Source organism: Protopterus annectens, chromosome 7.part1 (assembly GCF_019279795.1).
Source record: "Protopterus annectens isolate FY-2018-M chromosome 7.part1, PAN1.0, whole genome shotgun sequence".
Taxonomy (NCBI): domain Eukaryota; kingdom Metazoa; phylum Chordata; order Ceratodontiformes; family Protopteridae; genus Protopterus; species Protopterus annectens.
This window is the reverse complement of record NC_056740.1, coordinates 164326375-164347817: the sequence shown is the minus strand read 5'-3', so window position 1 is coordinate 164347817 and position 21443 is coordinate 164326375. Positions and strand designations below refer to the sequence as shown.

At 37.9% G+C, this 21443-nt stretch overlaps 1 protein-coding gene across 2 annotated transcripts in view; it reads right to left on the bottom strand.

The window, feature by feature from the left end:
• The window catches only part of FGD5 (FYVE, RhoGEF and PH domain containing 5), a 1722626-nt gene that overhangs the window by 241590 nt on the left and 1459593 nt on the right, over positions 1-21443 (bottom strand). For both annotated transcript variants that reach the window (XM_044078612.1, XM_044078611.1), the window contains exon 13: positions 7815-7898. In XM_044078612.1, the coding sequence (XP_043934547.1) occupies positions 7815-7898 (84 nt within the window). The remainder of the gene's footprint in view (positions 1-7814; positions 7899-21443) is intronic.

The window sequence follows — 21443 nt, the reverse complement described above, 5'->3', positions numbered from 1 at the left end:
GCCACAGAAGTTTGTCATTAAAACAAAACAGAGAGCAAATAACATGTCCCATGCAGAATGCCTCAGATTGCTATCCCAATAGAGATCTATGCCTAGAATACAAGTCTCCACTGAACCCCACTCTGATGGATTTCCTGCATATCTGCAAAACAAATAGCACCAGAATTACTCATTCTAAAGATGCAAACCTTGCCAGTGATACAAATAGGACCTGTGAGAGAGACAGTATGTATCCCAGAGACTACCCCTTCTTTGGAACAGGCTCCCTATGAATGTGAATCAGAGTTCCTCCCGAACTCAATTCAACTGAAATGTTGACAACTGGATGGAAAACAGGAAATGTATCCCTGGTTTGGCATCTAGGTCTCTAATGGACACAGGCTGCCTACAAATTGTTCATCTCCCCGACTCCGGCTTGTAAATGTTTCATCTCCCAAGCCCTTGCTTACACTTACCAAGAGTGACAGAAATTTTCAGAGATTTGGGATGCATGGCTAAGCTTATAAAGGCCCCAGTAGTCATTAGCCTAGTACACGCCTATGAACCAGACATACAGACAGACACTCAGACACACATTGTTTAAGCATCATGCACACATATACTACATTTTTCTTGGACTGCCTACAGAAACTTTTTATTTGCTTTCCAGATGAACCTTGTAGAAACAAAAGAGTAAAAGTAATCTGATTTCTTATGCCTGCTGCATTATACATAGTTTTATATAGCAACACATGTGGTCTTTACAACCTCATGGTCCATTCCTTTGGTGCCACGCATTTACCATCACAGACAAGCTGTGATGCAGCATGACTTGTCTGTTTCCTAAACAGGCAAACTGCAGCACTGTTTCACAAAACCAAAGACAGTGGAAGTGAACAACAGAAAGGGTACCATTAAAGTACTGAGAATATTTAATTAAGCAACTATGTATGTCAGGGCTGTGAGGAATGGAGGAATTTGCTCATTACTGGCTAGGTGCGGTCATCATGGGGGAAGTGATCAAATTCTCAAACCAGGTGTGAGTCACTCCTGAATTAACTTATATTCTGTATTTGAGGATTATTTCTAATAATTGCCAAGAACTCCCCATCTCAGTAAACCCTCTCAAAACAACTTCAGTCTATTTATACTACCAGTAACAGTAAATACTGCAAAAAAGTACTGCTCAAACTAAAACCAACTACCTTAGCCGCAGACAAACTACTAACCGAATTTCTGAAAGTAGCTGCTGATGGAATAGCTTACCCAGTACCAATACTCAAACAGATCTACGTCAGAGTGCATAGTACCTGCTATATGGGAAAAAGCCCATATAATACCCCTTCACAAAGGAGGCAACTCAACCAATTTAAGCAACCAATCACTACTCTTATCACCCCTATCCAAAATCCTAGAGAGGGTGGTCCATACCCAACTCATGAACTACTTAACACCCACAATCTATTATCAATCACACAACATGAATTTTCCCCCCATTATAGTAGAACTACAGCCCTCATGTCCTTTATTAATACAGTCAACCAACTTAGAAATTCAGGGCAATTCGTATTTGCCATATTTCTAGACCTGTCCAAAGCATTCGATATGGTAAACCACAACAAACTGATCAAAGTCCTCTCCTCCCTAAACCTTAGTGCTTCCACTGTTACCTGGTTTTAAAACTACCTATCAGACCGACAACAGGCTGTACTGTGGCAACATCACCTGTCCACTCTCCTCGGGAGGATCCCTAAGTGTCCCACAAGGCTCGATCTTAGGACCACTATTATTCTCCCTCTTTACCAACCAACTCCACACCTCCACTCACCAAGCAACTGTGATACAATACGCAGATGACGCTACCCTTATATGCTCTGCCCCCACTATACAGAACCTCCACATCATAACCCAGAACTCATTTCTATCATTAGAATCCTGGCTTACCAATTCTCAACTCATTCTAAACCCAAATAAAACCAAACTCCTCCTCTTCTACCCCTCAAGAACACCTACAACACTAACAGTTTTCACCCTAGAGTCCAAAAACAAAACTATATCACCCCTATGACACATACCAAACTGCTGGGGGTCAAAATTGACAACAATCCAAAATTTGATATCCACATAGCCCAAACTATCAAAAAAATTCACAAAAAATTAGGCCTCCTTTACAGAAACAAGAAATTTTTAACCAGGTCTGCAAAAGCTACCATTGCTCAGACACACCTCCTGTCACCCCTACTCTACACCTCCCCTATACTAACCAACCTACGCAAATCAGACCTTACTAAACTAGACTCATGTTACAATAAAATAGCCAAATTCACTACAAAATCTCCCTACAAAACACACCATTGCACAGCCCTGAGACAACTAAACTGGCTAGAACTCCTTCAGCTCCTCCAATACAAGTAACTAACCTTCACCCATAAAATACTCCACGAACCAGAAAAAAACCTAGCCCTTCATAGGTTCATAGGTTCATAGGTAGGTACTAGGCTATCGGCCCAAGGGCCTACGCAAGCCTAGCCAACAAGGTTCCCTGGCTTACGCCACCCAAGCAAGTTATTTTCCTGTGCCACTGACGAGCAGACACACAGAAGTGATCCCCGGGGTGTATTTCCTATTTCCTATCCACTCATCAATATTTTTCTTGAAGAGTGCTAATGAAGAACTTTGCTCGACATAGATGGGTAGCCTGTTCCAGAGTATATAGATGGGTAGCCTGTTCCAGAGTTCCAGAGCCTGTTCAAGATCTCATACAACCATACAGCACCACTAGAACACTCCAATCCAGTGATAAACTCCCAGTTAAATCCACCAAAGCTAACAACTCAGCTGGAGAATCCTTATTCTCTAACATCATTCCTAAAATATGGAATAAACTACCCACTTCCATCTGCACCATAGTACAGTTTAAAAAAAAACTTCTATTTACTCACTTAGAAAAGTCCTGGCTTTGCTCTTGCTACCAACCTGACTAACTCTATATTATCCACTTTTTATACACACCCTCTGACATTCTTTAGATCTACACTTTACAGTACTATCCTATCATGCCTTCTTTCTTCCGTACTTATACTTACTCTATTACCTCAAATCATTTCAAGTCTTCCTCAAAAATATTATACTGTGCTTTCTAATATATATGCTAGTCTAGTTTGTATAATACCATATACTATTTGATGTACAGATTTTGTTAAAATTGCTAAGGTGTCATCTCTTTCAGTTATTTATATTGTACAACGTGTAGTTTTATTGCTGACCTGTACTCTATAATTTTCTTGTGGAATAATGTTTGTTTTTCATACTGTTGGAGCTTTTATCCCCGTGCCTCCACTGAAAATGGACCTGTGTCCAGTCAGACTTTCCCAGTAAACAAATGTTAAATAAATAAATAAATAAATTGGTATCATCCAATGTTTTCAGTAATAAAACTGTACTGTGGATGTAGTGTTGTTCTATGTTTTGATATGGTTGTTTTATTTTATTTATTTATTTTTTTAATTTGGGTCTGTATTGTGAAATTGCATATGTGACACTGCCAGTGTTTAAATAAATAAAATATCAGTATAAAGATTTGTAACTTTGTAATTAAAATAAAAAAAAAATGTGGAAAAATGTATTGCTGAACTTTATTGTATTCCGATTTGTCTGTTTTTTTGTGTGTCTTAGCTACCACTGCTCTTAGTCCTTCAAACCTTTGAAAGGAAAGAGTAATGACAGTTTATTAAAATAACGTGCAAACACAGAATCAGACTGAGAATATCTTAGGCCAGCCAGCTCCCTATTGAAATGTTGGCACTTGAAATGCAGAGTGCCGACAAGCTGAAAAAAAATTCTGAAAACCCAGAGAAGAGCAAATCTCAAAAATTGCTCATCGCCTTTAAACTTCTTTTTGCAGGGGGGCAAGACCCCTATGCCCCCTGAAGCCCCCCATATGGGGGGGGGTCCCCAACACTCCCAAACTTATATATACCAACTATCTCCATACCTCAAAGAAAAGGAAATATTCCGAGAAACAACATTCCGGACAGTATATGTAATTCCATTCTTTCGGGCATTCAGTCTCCAAGTCTCGGGACTCATTCTAGGCTAGCATCAAGTGTTATAGAACACATACAAGACAAACATAATGACTGATCATACTTGTTTGGTACAAACTGGCAGAAGTTACTTTTAGCTTTATCACCACCTCCTGCCAATATGTAAATAATACATTACATGCTGTTCTGATGATAAGTTAGATATGTTCAAGGTAAGCACACGATGCCACTAAGGTTATGTCTTAAATCTTCTCCTGTTTGTGACTTCCATGCAGAGAATATTAAAATGTAGAAGAGGTGTGGTAGGTATCTAGTCCAGACACATGAAAAGCGCATTATTTTTGTTTAGTATAAATCTAGCCCTCTGTGACTCAAGTGACTCGTCTTTGGAGGTCAATAGAGCAAGTCACAGCTGAGTGTGAAGCGGCTCAGATAAGAATTAGAAATCATGGTCATCTCCTGAAAATAAGCGGTACACTTTCTGCTGACAAGAATTTGAATGGCTACCTTAAATAGATGAACATAAGTATCTTGGGGTCTTGGAGAATATCGTGAGAATGACATGTACAGGGGTGCAGCAATGGCAAAAATGTGGGTATTTGTGAATGAAACAATGGCTGAGTTATAGGACAAAGTCTGCAACTTATTAGCCAGAGTCTGTCCCCATTTCCTGTATGGTCACAATCTTTGGGTAGTAACTGAAAAGTTAAAATCACAGACACAAGCTCCAGCAATAAGAGTTCTTCTCAGGGTTGCTGGGCTCTCCCTCCTTGACAGAGTGAGGAACTCAACATTCAAGGAGAATCTCAAAATAAAACCACTGCCCCTCTGGGATGGGAGGAGACATTTGAAGCAGTTTGAGTACCCTGTGAGGATGCCTTGGGTCAGATCTAGGACATTCTAGAAAGAATATATCTTTCACAGTGCCTGGGAATGCCTGGGGATCCTTCATGATGCACTGGATAGTGTAGACAGGGAAGTCTGGTCTGCTGTACTCAGCCTGATGACACCTTGACTTTGACCAGGACAAACAGTTTAGAAAATATTTGGATGGATTGGTGAATTAATGAATGGAAAACACAGCTATGCATCAAGAGCTAGTTCACTTTTTCACAGCAGAATAAAAAATTAACTGTGCTTCACCTTATTTTTTCTAAAAAGCTTTTACATTACTGATTCTCATTTTTTTTTATTCTCTTAGATATTTTATGACAAATGTATTCTTGTTTGTCAGAAGCCAGAATTATAGTCAACTATGATGACACCAACTGTTAGCCATTTTTATTATTTGTAGGTATTATATTTCTTTTCATTAAGGGAAAAGTCATACAAATTGTTATTTGAAGAAATACTTCACATTTCATGTCTAATTGTTCCTATACTACCGTCTGAAAGAATTTATGTAAGCCACATAGAGAGTCCCTGAAAAAAAAAAAGTTTATTAGAAAATATACATTTGTTTACTCAAACAGACTTAAATGGAAAAAAACAAACACTTTTAATGTTTTCCCTGAATCATTGTCTTTTTGATACATTGGATGATCTATTACTCCAGTGAAACGTTTTAGAAAAAAAAACCTTCTGAGCTAACTAACACTTTACTGTGGGCTACATAAAACATTTTGGAAGAATAAAAGTAAATAACGCAGTAAATTTCTTTTAACAATATCAAATATTCATTGTAAGGAAAACTGCAGTTTGTTTTAACTTTAAATTTTATTTTTTAAGTTAATAAATACCTTGGAGTGCAACAATATGTTCTACTAATATTAAGTCTAAACATTTTATTTTTTTAATTGTAAAACCCTATCAGCTATTATTCTATTGGTATGACAGAAGTAACACACAAGACGCATTAATTTTATAGTCAGTAATTAAAAGCAGTGAAAATACCCCTAAAGATTTAATTAAGACTTAGCATCTCATAGCAATAATGGCAAATTATAAGCATGCAAAACTGTTTGCATTTCTTTGCCACCTATTTGGATTCCACGTGCAACCTAATGAAATTAATCGGTACATTCAAATGTCATGACAAATAATATGGGAGCTAAAAGGTGCCTCTGTCTAACACTGTTTTTACATGTATTCCCAGTGAGATTTCATTATTTATTTGACTCACTCATGCAGTCAGCCTTTCAACAGTGTTATGATTATCCAAGGCAACTGAAGTAGGCTTTTGCTTTATAAATTGGACAACCAAACTAAGATGTGAGATGTTATTTAATGTTACATTTAGCTCATGATCCATTTTTCTAATTGTACCCCTGCTCCTACTCTTCTACAACTGGCTTAGCCTACTTCCTTATTTAGTACAACCCTGCAATCCCCCTTTTTGACTTTTCTTTCTTTTACAACTGCTATATGGCACATACACCTGGACACTTAGTTTGTGCTGAATCTGTAATCACTATACTTCAGGGTTTACAATAATCTCTATGTATGTTTTTCTCTCACTAAATATGTTTTTGGAGCTTTTCTGCCTGGGCCTCTACATCAAAGGTATCTTGTATGACCTAACTGGACCTTCCTGTAACCAAATGCAGATAAATAAATAAATAATAAATACTGGTCGACTTACATAATTTATGCACTTGGCAATAATGTTATAATTAATAGGCACTAATTAAATAGGTATAGTTGTATAAAAAATTAATCATTTGCTCTTTCATCAACATTATTTTCTCTGTGCTAAATAGATTTGTTCTCATTATAAAATTGTAAAAAACGTATGCAAACTTTGTTAAATAAGGGGTTACTTTTTTAACATTTCTAAATTGTGCAGTACGATGGATTTTCCTTCTATTACCTTATTATCTGAATGTATTATTTTGTATTTGATAAAACATTCATGGTTAGCTGTTTTTTCTTCTGCAATGTTAAGAAGTAATCTGTTTTATTGATAACATAGCTTTTTAATGCAAGTTTTCACAAAAATTCAAGTAATTTGCTTTTTCTCTTAGTTACTTAATTCAGTTCACTGACTACATATTGTTATTAAATTCCCTGTACATTTTTTCCTTTATTCTGATTACATTTCTCATGTCATTCACCCTTTGAAGTAGGTACTCACTAGTGTTAGGTACAGGTGTTAGATGCTGTATAACTAGATGTAATCCAGGGCTTCTTTATACATGCTCAAGGTGAAATTGTATAAGCATCAGTAGTCTTAGGAAAAAATGACAAATGGCTTAACATTGAACACTGCTCCTATAGGAAATCATTGCTGCTGTGATTTCTAATTGTGCACTGGCAATGATTCACTTCTTTAGGGAGATTTCTCCCTTCTTAAATTGGTGCAACCATGGAACTGGTATATATAACTTTTGGGGTGTGGGGGCTTACCTCTTCAAAAAACAAGAAAAAAAAGGATTTTTTCGTCTTTTTTGATTTTGGGCATTTTCTCATTCTTTTGGAACATCGACTTTCAAGAAGTCGATGTTTCATAGCACACTGATGAAGGCCATAGTGCCCAAGCTGGTTTGAATTATTCTGAATTGAATACTGCACTATTTTAGAGCTTATTTGGGCTGTTTCAGCTATTAATAAACAATTTATGTTTATCTCACACTGGAGTGCTGGCCTACTTTGTATGTGAATCTTTTAGAATAGTACACTCCTCATGTCTCTTCTGATTTCAGGTTCTAACTACAGTTTGTTTACATTTCACTGTTGAGTCCAAGCTCATCTGTTTTAACACATATTCAGCATACAGTGGGAGTTGTAGGATAATGGATACTGATGAAGTCAGAACTTCAAGAACATGTGAGTATACATTATTAGCCCTACCTTTAAATCTGAGATAGGAAATGTACTTCTGAGTCTGAACTTTCCATCCTTCTGTGGATATGTGTAGAGCAGTACATCATTCAGCTATAAAAAGAGAGAAAAAGGTTCCTTAGTTACTATCCAAAGGCTGCCTATAATGCAGCACACAAGTAATATGCAGCATATTTACAAAACATTAAAAATATATTTTCTTTTTAAGAACTCAGAAGAGCTGTTGTTTTTACAAAGATCCTCCTTAGCAATGTTAGTTTATCTCTGCAGTACTGCACCTTAATTTCTATCTCACTGTTTCATAGAGGAATCAGAGGGCTATGATCCATCAGGCATCCTTCTGTAGCAGCACACTGCTGTCAAAAAGTTAAATAAAAATGTGGCAGCACTCGGCAAAAATACCTATATTCAAAGTCAAGTGATGTCTGTATAAGACAATGAATACTGAATAATCTACATAGTAAGTCAGAAAACATTATAAGACATAATAAAACACTGAAATATTGATTACATCCATGTTCATGCAACTTATGTATCGACCCCATGAACAGCGGCAACCATTAATGGAGTTTATTATGTAAGTGGGGAATGGAAGTAGATTGCTAGACCTTACTTCCATATCACACCTACACAAACACAGAAACACACAGACACACACACAGACACACACACACACACACACACACACACACACACACACACACACACACACACACACACACACACCTAGAAGAATATGGAGCCATTGATCAGCCTACCACATATCTTTGGCAGGTGGGTGGAAACTGGATTATCCGGGGGGGGGGGGGACATGAACACAGGAAGACATGCAGACTCTACACAGAAGGCACATTCGCTAAGAATGGAAGTGGAGAACTACTTTCTGTGAGAGGAAAATACTACCTATTCCTCCACTGTGCCACACAAAATGTTGGTTAACATTAAGCAAATACAAATAGGGGAAAAAAACAGTTTATATTAGAGTACATAAGAGCATGTGTACACACAGTGTTCATTTATCATATCATGCTAAGGCAGATGTTTGAATACGATGGGTAATTATGGATGTAGAGAAAGTCAGGAGTGCTTAATGATACATTTAGAAGTGAGCATTTCAAAGATGATCATGCTAAGATTCTGCTTAAATATGATAGGGTCATGTCTGTCAATCATATCATGAAGGGGTGACATGCACATTAATCAGCAATGTACATTGATTAGCTTTGGCAGGAGGAGACTTAGATAAGTTGATCAGATCAAGAAGGAGCTGCCTTATATATATATATATATATATATATATATATATATATATATATATATATATATATAGGTTCACTTTGGAATCTCAAAACACTGAAATGTCGAATTTCAGTATCTCAAGACCAAAGTGTCGAGACTGCATTGCGCAAAACTGCAGAATATTGAACCCGGAAATGTCGAACCAGTAGTACTGATGGCACATTAGGTAAGTGTTATGTTTTTAAGGGTTTTGGAGAGGGTTTGTGTGTATATGAGTGTGTTGGGGAGTATTAGGTGTGGATTAGGGTAGGTAGGTAAGAGTGTGAGTGTATAAGTGTTGAGAGTGGTGGTGTTTGTATGTATACAATGTGTGTTTGTGCAAGGGGGATGTAGAATGTGTGGTGGTGATTTTACTGTCTTTTGGTGTTTAGTGCGACCTCAGAGTTAGTATGTATAAATACTGGGGGTGTGGGGTGCAGAGGGGCTTGCCCCCCTGGTTATAGGAAGGGTAGGCGTGTGTGTTTGTTTTGTTGTGTTCGTGTGTGTTGTTTGGTTTGCTATAGTGTCGGGAGGTAGGTGTATTTGTGTTTGTTTGTGTGGTGTAGTGTTTTTTTAACATTCATGGCTTCGAATTTCATGGTTTTGGGGTTTCAGGTTTGTGAGTTTTCGGCTTTATAGTCTCGAGATACTGAAATTCGATATTTCAGTATTTCGAGATTATAAAATGAATATATATATATATATATATATATATATATACACACACACACACACACACACACACACATGGATCTACCTGTTTTATTGAAAACCCACTTCACTGAACGTCTAAAAACTGGGATGACTTCGCCGAACATGCACAATCTTTTGGATCACTGGAATTTAACTCTGGGAAAGTAACCACTTGGTAAAATTTCAGTGATCTGAGAGTTCGTGCAAGTAAGTGTTCAGTGAAGTCGTCCTGGTTTTTAGAGTGATTTCTTGCCTAGTATGTTCCTACCTTTCTATGTTCCTATGACAGACGGCCATTATCACACTTAAGACATGGCTGAGAAATGGCTATTAATGAGACACAGGGCAAAAAACTGAGAACTGGCAGCTTTTTGAGTAAAAGTGCACCAAAATACACAAAGGCTGATAACTGTTATAATTAAACTGAACTGAGTTCAACATTTAATACCACCTTTTTACCTGTAGCACTGTCATCATGCATTTTTTCCCAAGAATGTAACTTTGCAGGCAGTAGGCATAATCATATTTTTGTATGCTTCTGTATATGATAGCAATGTACATTATTAAATTGAGATCTGCAGATGCCATAATCTGATATAAAAATCTGGGCCCAAATTTTAAGCAATGTTCAGTTGCTGTAATCTCTGTAGAAAAATGCTGACCTGCCAACGCCTGCAGACTAGTACAGTAATCAATTCTTTCATTCTACATTTTATTTCTGATGAGTGAAGGTATATCTCTGGTATGACAAAGAAGAATGCCTCATATCATAAGGGGATAAATGTAGGTGAGGGAGAATGGAGTGACAAGTCTGCAAAATGAGGTTTGGATGGGGTGTGAGAGAAGATAGACATTCAGTTTTACTGGCAATGTGAGTGGTTGTTGCTGATATACTAGGCATCATGGAAATAGACTATTTTCTATATTGTTTTCTATATTTCCTCCATTGTAGTATTTGAACTGGTTATTATTTCCTAATTGCCCATAGGTGTGCATGAATTGTGTTGGTGAGTGTTAGATCTTGCATAAGACTGTTCTTCCTCAGAAAACTGGTTCTCAGCCTTGCACCCATCTGCTTAATAAATAAAATGACTGCCGCTTCTGTTTTATGAGCTGGCACTGATAGAGTAGTCATTACTGCAAAATATATCAGTTGTGACTGGACTCCTCCTCACAGAGTGATTCATGCAGTAGAGGAGATGGCGAATGAAGGTTCACTAGTTTCAAGAGAAAAATAAAAATTACATAAAAGGACATCTGCAGGTATGGCACATACCCATGTTAACAAATAGGAATAGTGACTCTGTGGATTAGTGATTACCATTAAAACTTCTGCATGCTGATGTATGCTGAACACTTGGAATCTACATGGAGAGGATTAGGAGGAAACAGCATAAATAGAAATGAAGGCACATTTGCTGTTTTTCTTTACAGAGAATGCTGTTTATTGTAATAGAATAAGGTTAGATTAACTGAGCCCTTTCAGTGTTACAATCTGGCAAGAATGACATTAATGGCGCCCCAGAGATGTTAATTATTATGTATGTATGTATGTACTTTAGAAGGGGTCTATATTATATCATCGAATGCTTAAAAAAGCGAACGCTGATTGATCGACCTAATTTAAGCGAAAGCTTACAATCTCGAACTGTCAGATCAGCGATTTTTTTCCCAGGGAAAAAAATCGCTGATCCAAAACACATACACACAACACAAACACACCAAACAAACAGAAATCCACACACATACACCTAAAATCTGATACCTAACCCTACAGTAAACTATGCACACACCACTAACTACCCACTTACCTTAACCCAAACCCTAACCCTAATTTCCATCACTATCGCACACTCACCTCACCCGCTCCCTAGCCCTAACTCACTTAAATCCGCCCTAACCCTCATGTCCACTCAATTGCACACACACCTAACCCAAGCCCTAACCCTAACTCACCTATATCACCCTAACATTCACATCCACACAATTGCACACTTACCTGAGTCCGACCGGTAACTTTCCACCATAACACTGAAAATACCAAAGCAACAGAAATGGACAACCGAATTCGTTCCCTAGGAAAAAATTTGAGTTTCTGCTGCTTCGATATTTTGCAGTTTCGTGAAAATAAGTTCGATCAATTAGCGTTCACTTTTTTAAGCGTTTGAGGATATAATATAGACCCCTTTAGAAGTATGGAAGGTTAGACTGCTGTTTTTTGAAAGTTATTTTCTTTTTTCAGACTTTTTGGCAAGATTTAGGCTGATGTAAAATAAGTATAGTGAAACTCACAGGAAATTTTTTATCTCTTGAAGCATAGACTATTGGAGTCCACTCCTTTAAAGTTAAGGAAGCAGGAATTCAAACTAGTGCCATAGAACAAAATGCCATGTTTCTTGCTGATATGTGTTCCAGGAAACATGAGTATTTAACAGTAGTCTGCCCTGACCCTTTTGTGAAATATCACCCAGGTAATCTACGTAAAACAGATCGGTTGCAATGAATTAAAAAAGGAACCTTATAATGAATGAGAGAGGACATGCAGGTGGTTGGTGTAACAGAGCAAGATTTAGAGGACAGGAAGAAATGGAAATAGTTGATCTGCTGTGGCGACCCCTAACGGGCACGGCCGAAAGATGATGATGATGTTGGTGATGATGATAAAGAAGTCAGAAAGAAATGACCCAGCAGAAGTAAGTGTTATCACTCAAAACAGCTGCCCTATACAAAAAGGGAAAACTGGAAGTAAGCTATATAATGTACATGCATGCATATTATATCTTTAAAATAAAGTAAATGGAAATACATGCACAACTTACAGCCACTGTATACTTAAATCATTTGAATGCCTAAATAGAATTTGCAGTTTTTAAACTTGCAGTTAAATTGGCAGAACCGAGACTCTGAAATGCTACCTCCCTTGGTAGAAATGAGAGGTGGCACTGTAAAAATGTGATACATAAAGCTCTTATTTCTTTTCCATGATTCATTTTGTAGTAATGCTTCACAGTTAGTTTCAGTGCAGTGCAGATAAAAGTACTTTCCTCTTCTGAGTACATTTCACAACTGCTAATTCACAAGTAGCAGTGGTGTCATAGATTTTCTTCTCTATGAGAGCAGTCAGCTGAAAAAATGATTCCTCCATGCTGTGTTCATGGCACTTGCACATGGTGCTGCACTGCTGAGTACAGTTTAAGTCCAGAATGTTCTTTGGAGATACGTCTCCACTTACCTCAAACTCTCACCATGATGCACTCTGCCCTGCAAGTCTTCCTTGAATCAGTCCATATCTTGTCAAAAACGTTCTTCTTGTGTACACTGTCCCTATCACACCATTTTCAAACTCATTCATTTTCTGTTACAGACTTTATACCCTCCAGAGTTGCAGGAGGAGCTGGAGTTTATACCCATCTACCCCCAGTAAGCAGATGGGTGCAAGGCTGCGAACCAGCTTTGGGTGGAAAAACAGGCTGATGCAAGATAGAAATACTCACACACACCCCTCCTGCTCGCCTATGGACAATTAGGAAATAATAACCTGTTCAAATATTAGCATGTCATGGAGATGTGGGAGGAAAACTTGAACTCCTGAAAGAAAGCTAGATGTACAGAAGTAGAACATGCAGATTCCTCACAAAAGGTATGCTGGCATTATCTACTCAATTTTGAAATTTGTAAGTGTGTGTGTGTGTGTGTGTGTGTGTCTGTGTGTGTTACTAAATAATTTGATCTCAGTAAAATATTAAAAATGTTTTATTAGGGTAGTGAATGTGTGAGGGTTTTTCTTTTTGGAGGGCATATTTTTTATCTTCTAGATGCTGGTATTGTTCCTGGAGAATAAGAACTGACATCCCTACTAGTTAAAATATACTTTAATAACAGTATGCCTAATTAACCTTTTTGAAACCTTTGGATGGTGTTATGTCTGAGTCTTTTGCAGCTTGGTCTACAATCTGTATACTGCAATGAAGGGTGTATATAAAAGTATCAGTTTCAGGCTTTCCATGTAATGTTGGCTGCGATGAGAGGGCATTTCTTGGATTTGACCATTAGGTACTGACAGGTCAAGAAGGTGGTAACATTGCTAAAATGAAGGCCCTAGTATGGAAGGACTTTGATAAGGCCATGGAGGATTACTTTTGAATGCTCCTAAACTTGGTCACAGACATGGGAAGCATAGTAGTCTAGAGGTAAACATCTTTGCCTCACAGCTACAGGACCCACAATTCAATCCTAAATGACATTTGACATTCATGGAGTTTGCACTCTGTCCCCGTGCCTGTGTAGGTTTTCTCCACATGTTTTGGTTTCCCCCCACATCCCAAAACATGGTAGTTGTATGGCTACCATGAATTGTAGGATTTAGTCCTTTTCATCTTCAAAATACCTTTTCATTGAGTTTGCTCCCTACAAAATCATAAGCTCCTGGGTTTTGCAAGTGAATTACAAAAACCCACCTCCCCCTTACTTAAACAAATTCTAGGGTCATACTACTTCTGGCAAAGGAAGCAAATTCAGCAAAATTGTGTTTTGATAAGTTGACTCACAATGAAATGGGCTATTCCAAAGGTCTATAAATATTATATTTACCCTTGTCCTTATGGCTTGAGTAATGGTTGAAGAGGGTCATTTTGCTTTATTTTACTACTCTATTTGTTTATTTATGGTCTGGGTGAAGTTATGACTGGTTGTTTTCATCCAGCTGTAACCTCACTCACATGTAACCTGACAAGTCATAGTAGAACTCTGGTTTACCTTCAATTTGCTTCAGCTGCACTCATTACTGTTTAGAAGACTGATGGATGGATGGCTGGATGGCTGGATGGAGGATGGATGGATGGAGAGATTGATAAATAAATGGATGAATAAACAGACAGATAAATTAAAAGATAGATGGATGTATGCATTCATGGCTGTTGGTTCATATACTGTGCACCATGTATGGCTGGTGAAAAGCAGCAAGGGAATGCTGGCTATAGGAATGGCTGCCAGAGCATACAGGTACAAATAATAATGACTTTGTAATAGGAGACCTAATAGTTAGACATACTGATGCACCATTCACCAGGCTGAGAAAAGATATGGCAAACAGCTAGTCATTTCTCTCAGGTGCCAGAAGTTGCAATGTCACCAAGATTATGAGATTCCTACTCAAATAAGCGCATGACCTAGTTGTTGCACATATGGGAGTGAATGACCTGTGATGCACCAGCTTGGAAGATATGAAGAGGGCCAGAGCTGAGCTCTTCTGCTACGTTTCTGAGGCTGGGCATCAACTACACTTGTGCAGTATCAATAACTGACTTCAGCTGGCTCAATAAATGGAGTCATTCTAAGGGGATGTAATGTAGGTCATCTTGGAGCAAAATGGCATACAGTGCTAACTGCTTCACAAGGGATGGACTGTACTTCTCCCAATCAGGGCTTCCACATAGTAGCCAAGATATTCTCTACTTCCTTAGTGTCCTTTTAGGCAGACTCAAGTCTTCTATGTCTACCAATGTAACAGATTCCAGCCAAGACGATATAAATGTGGCACTGCTCAAAACTAGAAGTCTGAAAAAGCTGCCTGCCCTAGAAGCTGTCAAAACCAATGAAAACATCCATATTTGCATAACAACAGAAAAATCATTCCACTTCTGTGACAAAACTCCATCTCTCTCTCTCTCTGAGCTTAAAGCCCTCTTCTCCTTTAAACCCAAATATATTCTCTAACCATGAATCATTCTGGGAAATTGTAATTACTCATCCATAAACTATCAAACATACACAACAAATAACAGACATGCACAATGATTCCTAGACCTTACCAACACAAACTAACTTGAACAGGTAGTACCCTCCCCTAATACAGGCTCAGCTCGATTTGATTTGTTTCTACAAATATAGCTCCACTATGTTCCATACCGAGTGTTACCCCATCACTGGTAAGATAAGATCACCTTGCCATAACATTCTCCATAAGAACTCAACCTAAGATGCTCTCAAATCCTACTGTCTTTAGAAACTACTTAAAGGCCTACTTCCTACATCAAATCAACAACCTAAGGATATTCAAATGTTCTCCATCCCAAGAGGACCCCATAGTTAAAACAGCTGCTAATACCATTGATTTTTATTCCCACCTAAGTTCCCGCATTGAGGTGTGTGTGTCCCCATTCTTTACAAACACAATGCTAAATTTAAAAACAAGTCTCCATGGTAAAACCTCAATATGACTCAGGTTTACAACAGGAAGTAAAAACTGCCCATAAAGAATAAATGTAAACCTGTCTTTACTAAAAGTGACTTCAAAAGGGTGAATAACAAAGCGAGACAAGGGATTAAAACCTACAAGGCAAAATACAGATGAAGCATTGTTCATCATCAAAGGATAACAACAAGGCATACTTTAACTATGGATGAAATGTTATAGACAATATTTAGCACTACAATTAGTTTATGTCCAATGGCACCACCCATTATGATGTTGACAAAACTGCATAAATATTAGTGGATATGTTTAGATCAAACTTTTCTAGTCTTCTCTCCTCCTTGTTTTCCCCCTCCCACCATCCAGAAAGTAATCCCCTTTAATTAGCTCTGTATAAGTTCATAAAAGCCCTCCCCAAAACAAAGAACACTCGATCTATGGGTCCAGGCAACATGCCTGGTTGTTTCCTTGTTAGTATGAAACAATGCCCCACTGACTCCCTCTCAAACCCTTACTTATTTGACTTTGTGAAATTCAGATTCTGCTCACTTGCCCTGTGGAATTTATTTGAGAAGGTATGGAGACGCTGGATGAAGTCCAGTCTAAGCACGCAGTTCAGAGTTTGTTCATTATGCCACACTGTTTACATACAGCAGCTTTACTGATCTGCAACCCCCTTATGTTTATTGACACTGCCCATGACCAGATGAACAGCAGTGGGCTCCAAGCTGAAACCTGATGCAAACCCACTATCAATGGAAACCCCTCTTTGAGTCCAAACACTGTATGTACTTGTGCCATTGAGTCCTTGTACACAGCCTATGCTAACTCTACCAATGTTTATGGGACTTTCAATCATTGCAGAACTTACAAAATGAGCATTGCTGGGACCTTATCATATACTTTCTTCAAGTGTAGGGATGCCCCGTTGGACATTTTCCTCATCTCCGGTTTCCTCTCCACTGTGTTTCATTAGAAATGCTGGATCAGTTATCTGGCTCTGAAACCAGACTGCTCATTTCCCATCTTACTTCCTTCTGTTATTCATATTGATTTACCAGTTACCCCCCACAACATGCTTTTACAATGTAAAAAGTTGAATACCATTGCACTGGCTGCAGTTGTGAATACCAACTTTGTTTTTGTACACTGACACTAGAATGCTAATTTTACATTTTCCTGGAGTAGGTTTCTTTCTCCATATATTGAAGAGCACCCTGGAGCTAATGCACCTGTCATCTTGATCATATCTGCCATGATTTTCTGAGTCTAACGCTTTCCCTGACTTTTGTACACTTTATATTTCTTCTAAGGTGGCCTCCCTTCTTCCATCAGTGTAGTATGTATATGTGTTAGCTTCTGTGGTGTTTCCTTCATTCAGAAGCTTCTGGAAATACTCCTTCCATTTCCCCTTGATGTTCTCTGACCTGGTGAGCAGATTGGTGCTGGCATCACTTATGCTTGATGTCTCTTGACCATCTTCTTATGTTTCTTTCTTTCTTTGCAGCATAACAGATCTTCATTGTGCTATCAGCTGAGTTAGCTTGCAAAGGTGTTTCTCAAGATATTAATGTCAGAGCTAGATCATGGTCATATGGGCCCTAAGCAGGGTAATGGATAGAGTTACAACCCCCCCCCCCCGCAGCATCCCCCCACAGCCATTCTAGTGTCCTATTACTTGGTTGCATTTCCCCAGTTATTATAAACACTATTCAAACATATCAGTGTGCATAATTTTTTCTTATCTTTACAATGATTATATATATTTGGATTTAATTTAAAACTTTTATTTTAAATTTTATAGCACCAACACTGGCAGCCATTTGATAAACAAAACAATATAGTCTCACAATGAATACAGACTTAGCATGAACAACAGTAAACTTCTCTGTCCTTGAAACTCACATTTATTGAAACTGCACTGAAACACCCACATTCAAAAAAATGTATTTGGCCAGTGAGGATTATATTTACCTTTGGGCTGCTTTCAAACCATAGGCCCACTGCACACATTTTTAGAGCCATGCATACATGCATGAGTTCTTTGATTCACCTTCCTGATTGTATTAACTTATATTCCTTGTATAATACATCACCACTTCTTATAGTATGTTTTACATTTGTAAATTTGTAATTCTGAACATTTTTCTAAAAAGCAATGAAACAAAATGTATGAACCAATAATGACAAAACTACAGATTTCAGAACATTTCAACCATGAGGCAACTCAAACTTCTATCATTACAACCCACCATTACAAATCAGTAAGCGTGTGGCATAGCATTCAGAATTGAAAATAATTTCAGAGATATTCAAATTGTCCAAAATACTGACATAATGATTAAAGTGTTTGAAATAATTTCCAAAGTTTCAGATGTTCAAAAAGGCTAAAATGTCCGAATTTTTTTGCAATGTATGACATTTTCATAATAATTAAGGCTTTTCAAAGTGTCCGAAGTGTTCCAGATATTTGCAGTGTTAAAATAATGCATTTTCAGAGAGATTGTTGTGCATTTGAGCAAAATTACAAATACCAGGTCTATACTTATGTTTAGAAGCAATTTGTTGATATGGCAGAGGGATTTTGCAGACCTGAACCACTGGTGTTTGATAATAATATTGTTGAGAACTGGCGAGTGTTTGAGCACGAATATGATATTTTCATAAAGGCTGTATTTTTGCGTTTATATCATGTTATCGAAAGATGAAAATAGCTATTTCATCAGCCCTAAAACATTTAAACATGAATATATCGAACATTCAGAACAGCGAATTTTTTTTATACAAGCACATCAAACAAACAGCAACCACACACATACACTTAAATTCCTACTTCTAACGCTACACTAAACTAAACATACACTACTATCTACCCACTTACCTTAACCCAAACCCTAACCCTAAGGTCCATCACTATCGCACACTCACCTAACCCACTCCCTAACCCTAATTCACTTAAACTGCCCCTAACCCTAAAGTTGGTCACTATCGCACACATGCCTAACCCGCGCCTTAACCCTAACTCACTTAACCCTTCCCTATCCCTAATGTACAAACAATTGCACTCTTACCTGAACCCAACCCGTAACTTTCCACCACAGCGCTAAGAATAGTGAAGCCACAGAAACGGCCAACTGAATTCTTTCCTGAGGAAAGAATTTGCTGTTCTACAGCTTCGCTGAATAGTGTTTGATATCAGAACATTCAAAGTTTTAATACTTCGATGTCCTGACATAGAACCGTATTTTCTGTTTAGGATTCTGGTTCTTGTCTCCTGCAACCAAGGTATAGGGTATGAGGCTAAGTAGGTTAACTAATTACCCTGACATCTCTAATCATGGTATTTTACACACACACACACACACACACACACACACACACACACACACACACACACACACACACACACACACACACACACACACACACACACACACCCCTACCAGAGGAAGAAATGACCTGTCTCTGTCATGTTGCAGCAGTTCTATAGCAGATTCTCTCTCTCATGGCAGCAAGTTTTCCTCTGAAGAAGCAGGAAGTTTCAGTGTTTAAATCTGTGCTGCCGTGCATGCTTCATACTAAAAATGCACGCAAAGACACAGAGTGCATCCTTAAAGAAGATAGTGTTGCTGTAGTGTCACTAGGCTTTCGGCAATGATCTGTTTAGATCCTTCAATGGGTATTCAGCTGGGATCACTGTGGCACCAGCATTCTGCTCTTCTGCTCACTCAGTAGTGTTGCTTGACTTTGATTATCTATCCTGTTCTGCTTAAATTCCTGGTTTATAATGTCTTTCAGTTGTAAAACAAGTTGTCATCTCCCTGTGGAACTGGCTGAGGTTAAAGATCTTGTTTGTAAATGCTCTCTTAGGTGTGACACACTCAAGTTAGAGTTCTTGTCAGACACCAGTTGTTTTGATTTTTCTTTCACCTGTCTAAGGTTGGCAGGTGAGAAATCATTACTTCTATGTTAATTCTTAGTCATCTCTTATTTAAATTCTGAAATTGTGTTCCATGTACTCATCTGCAGGAATCTGAGTTCAATACATTTAGTCTAGGATGCAGGTATATGTTCAGTTATGCAATAAACTCTCATTATTCAAAACTGAGCACATTGATTGGGCAGAATTGTTAGCCCAGTATTACCAGTGCAAAGAAGTTCCACACCGCTGGTAACTGTGCCCATAATACTTATTTTTTGCCGCAGCTGCTAGCTACTGAATATCACAGTTGCCCTTTTTCTGAGTTAAAAAGTCTTCTATTTATGTGATGGTACTGTCCGAGTGAATTAGCTTCTGTTACTAACAGCACTTAAATAGAAGAAGCTGGGCTGCCAGGTGTGTATGACAAGAATATACATCCATTACTCTGGCAAATTAAAAAAAAACACAACAGAAACTGCAATTTGCTGTTCATTTGTTGGCCAATATATATAGAATGCATATGCAGTAAATCTTTTAGCTGTCACCTACACAGAGGTACTAATTAGGACTCTTGTTTAAAGCCTCTTAACTGTGAAACTCTGAATCAGTCATTAATTTTCCTCTGTTTTCTGAGCCTCCTTGAAATATCTGAAAGCCTTATGAAATGTAGGTTATGTATTTTGCAGTTTGATATGGCTTGTTAATGACTTAGAGACAGGAGTTACAGAATGCATCATCTACTGCCTAGCATAACACTGTAAAGCACAGTGTATAAAAGTAGGGCAGAGTACTGTGAATCTGATACGCCTGCATAGCCAAATCTGAAAATATCTGTTATCAGCACCTACATGATCCTGAGAACGGTAATTAATATCCATGTGCTTCCCTGACAGAAAATACACTACTTTTTTAGGTTTGTCAATGTTTTTCAAAAAATGCTAAGTTACTTGGCACTTTACTGTAATATGATCTGTAGACTTCTAGAACTATTTGTGAGTAAGAACCTGATATAAACTAAGAAGGATTATATGTTAGTTTTAAACTCTGTAAGCATCTGAATGTGTGTGTGTGTAGGACCAAGAGGCAATATAACATAAAACAGCAACACAGATCTCAGCAGCTCATCTTTAATGCAAAAAGAAACCCTGGCTGCTGTTCAGTTTCATATTTCACCTGTGACTGCTACGCAGGGAAATAGTCTTATTATTCACATAGTCCGGGTCCCCTGAGCAGTGCAGGCAGAATTCATTTATATAATTTCTTAGAATGTGCTCCCAAGTGATTACAGGAAGAGACAATACATAAATTCTTCTGATTACCAATGCAATAGTTATAGCTAGGCTTTATAAGTAGCAGATCTGCTTGGACTTTACAAACACTGTAGACAACTTTTCTTGCATGCAAACTTTGATGTTCTAACAGTGAAAGGTATCATTCACGGGGGGATGGGTGACTTTGGAGATGTATTAGTCATCATGGAAATAACATTACACAGTGACAGCCCTACATCGTAATACTTTGCAATTTCTAGATTACATCACATCCTTTAAAG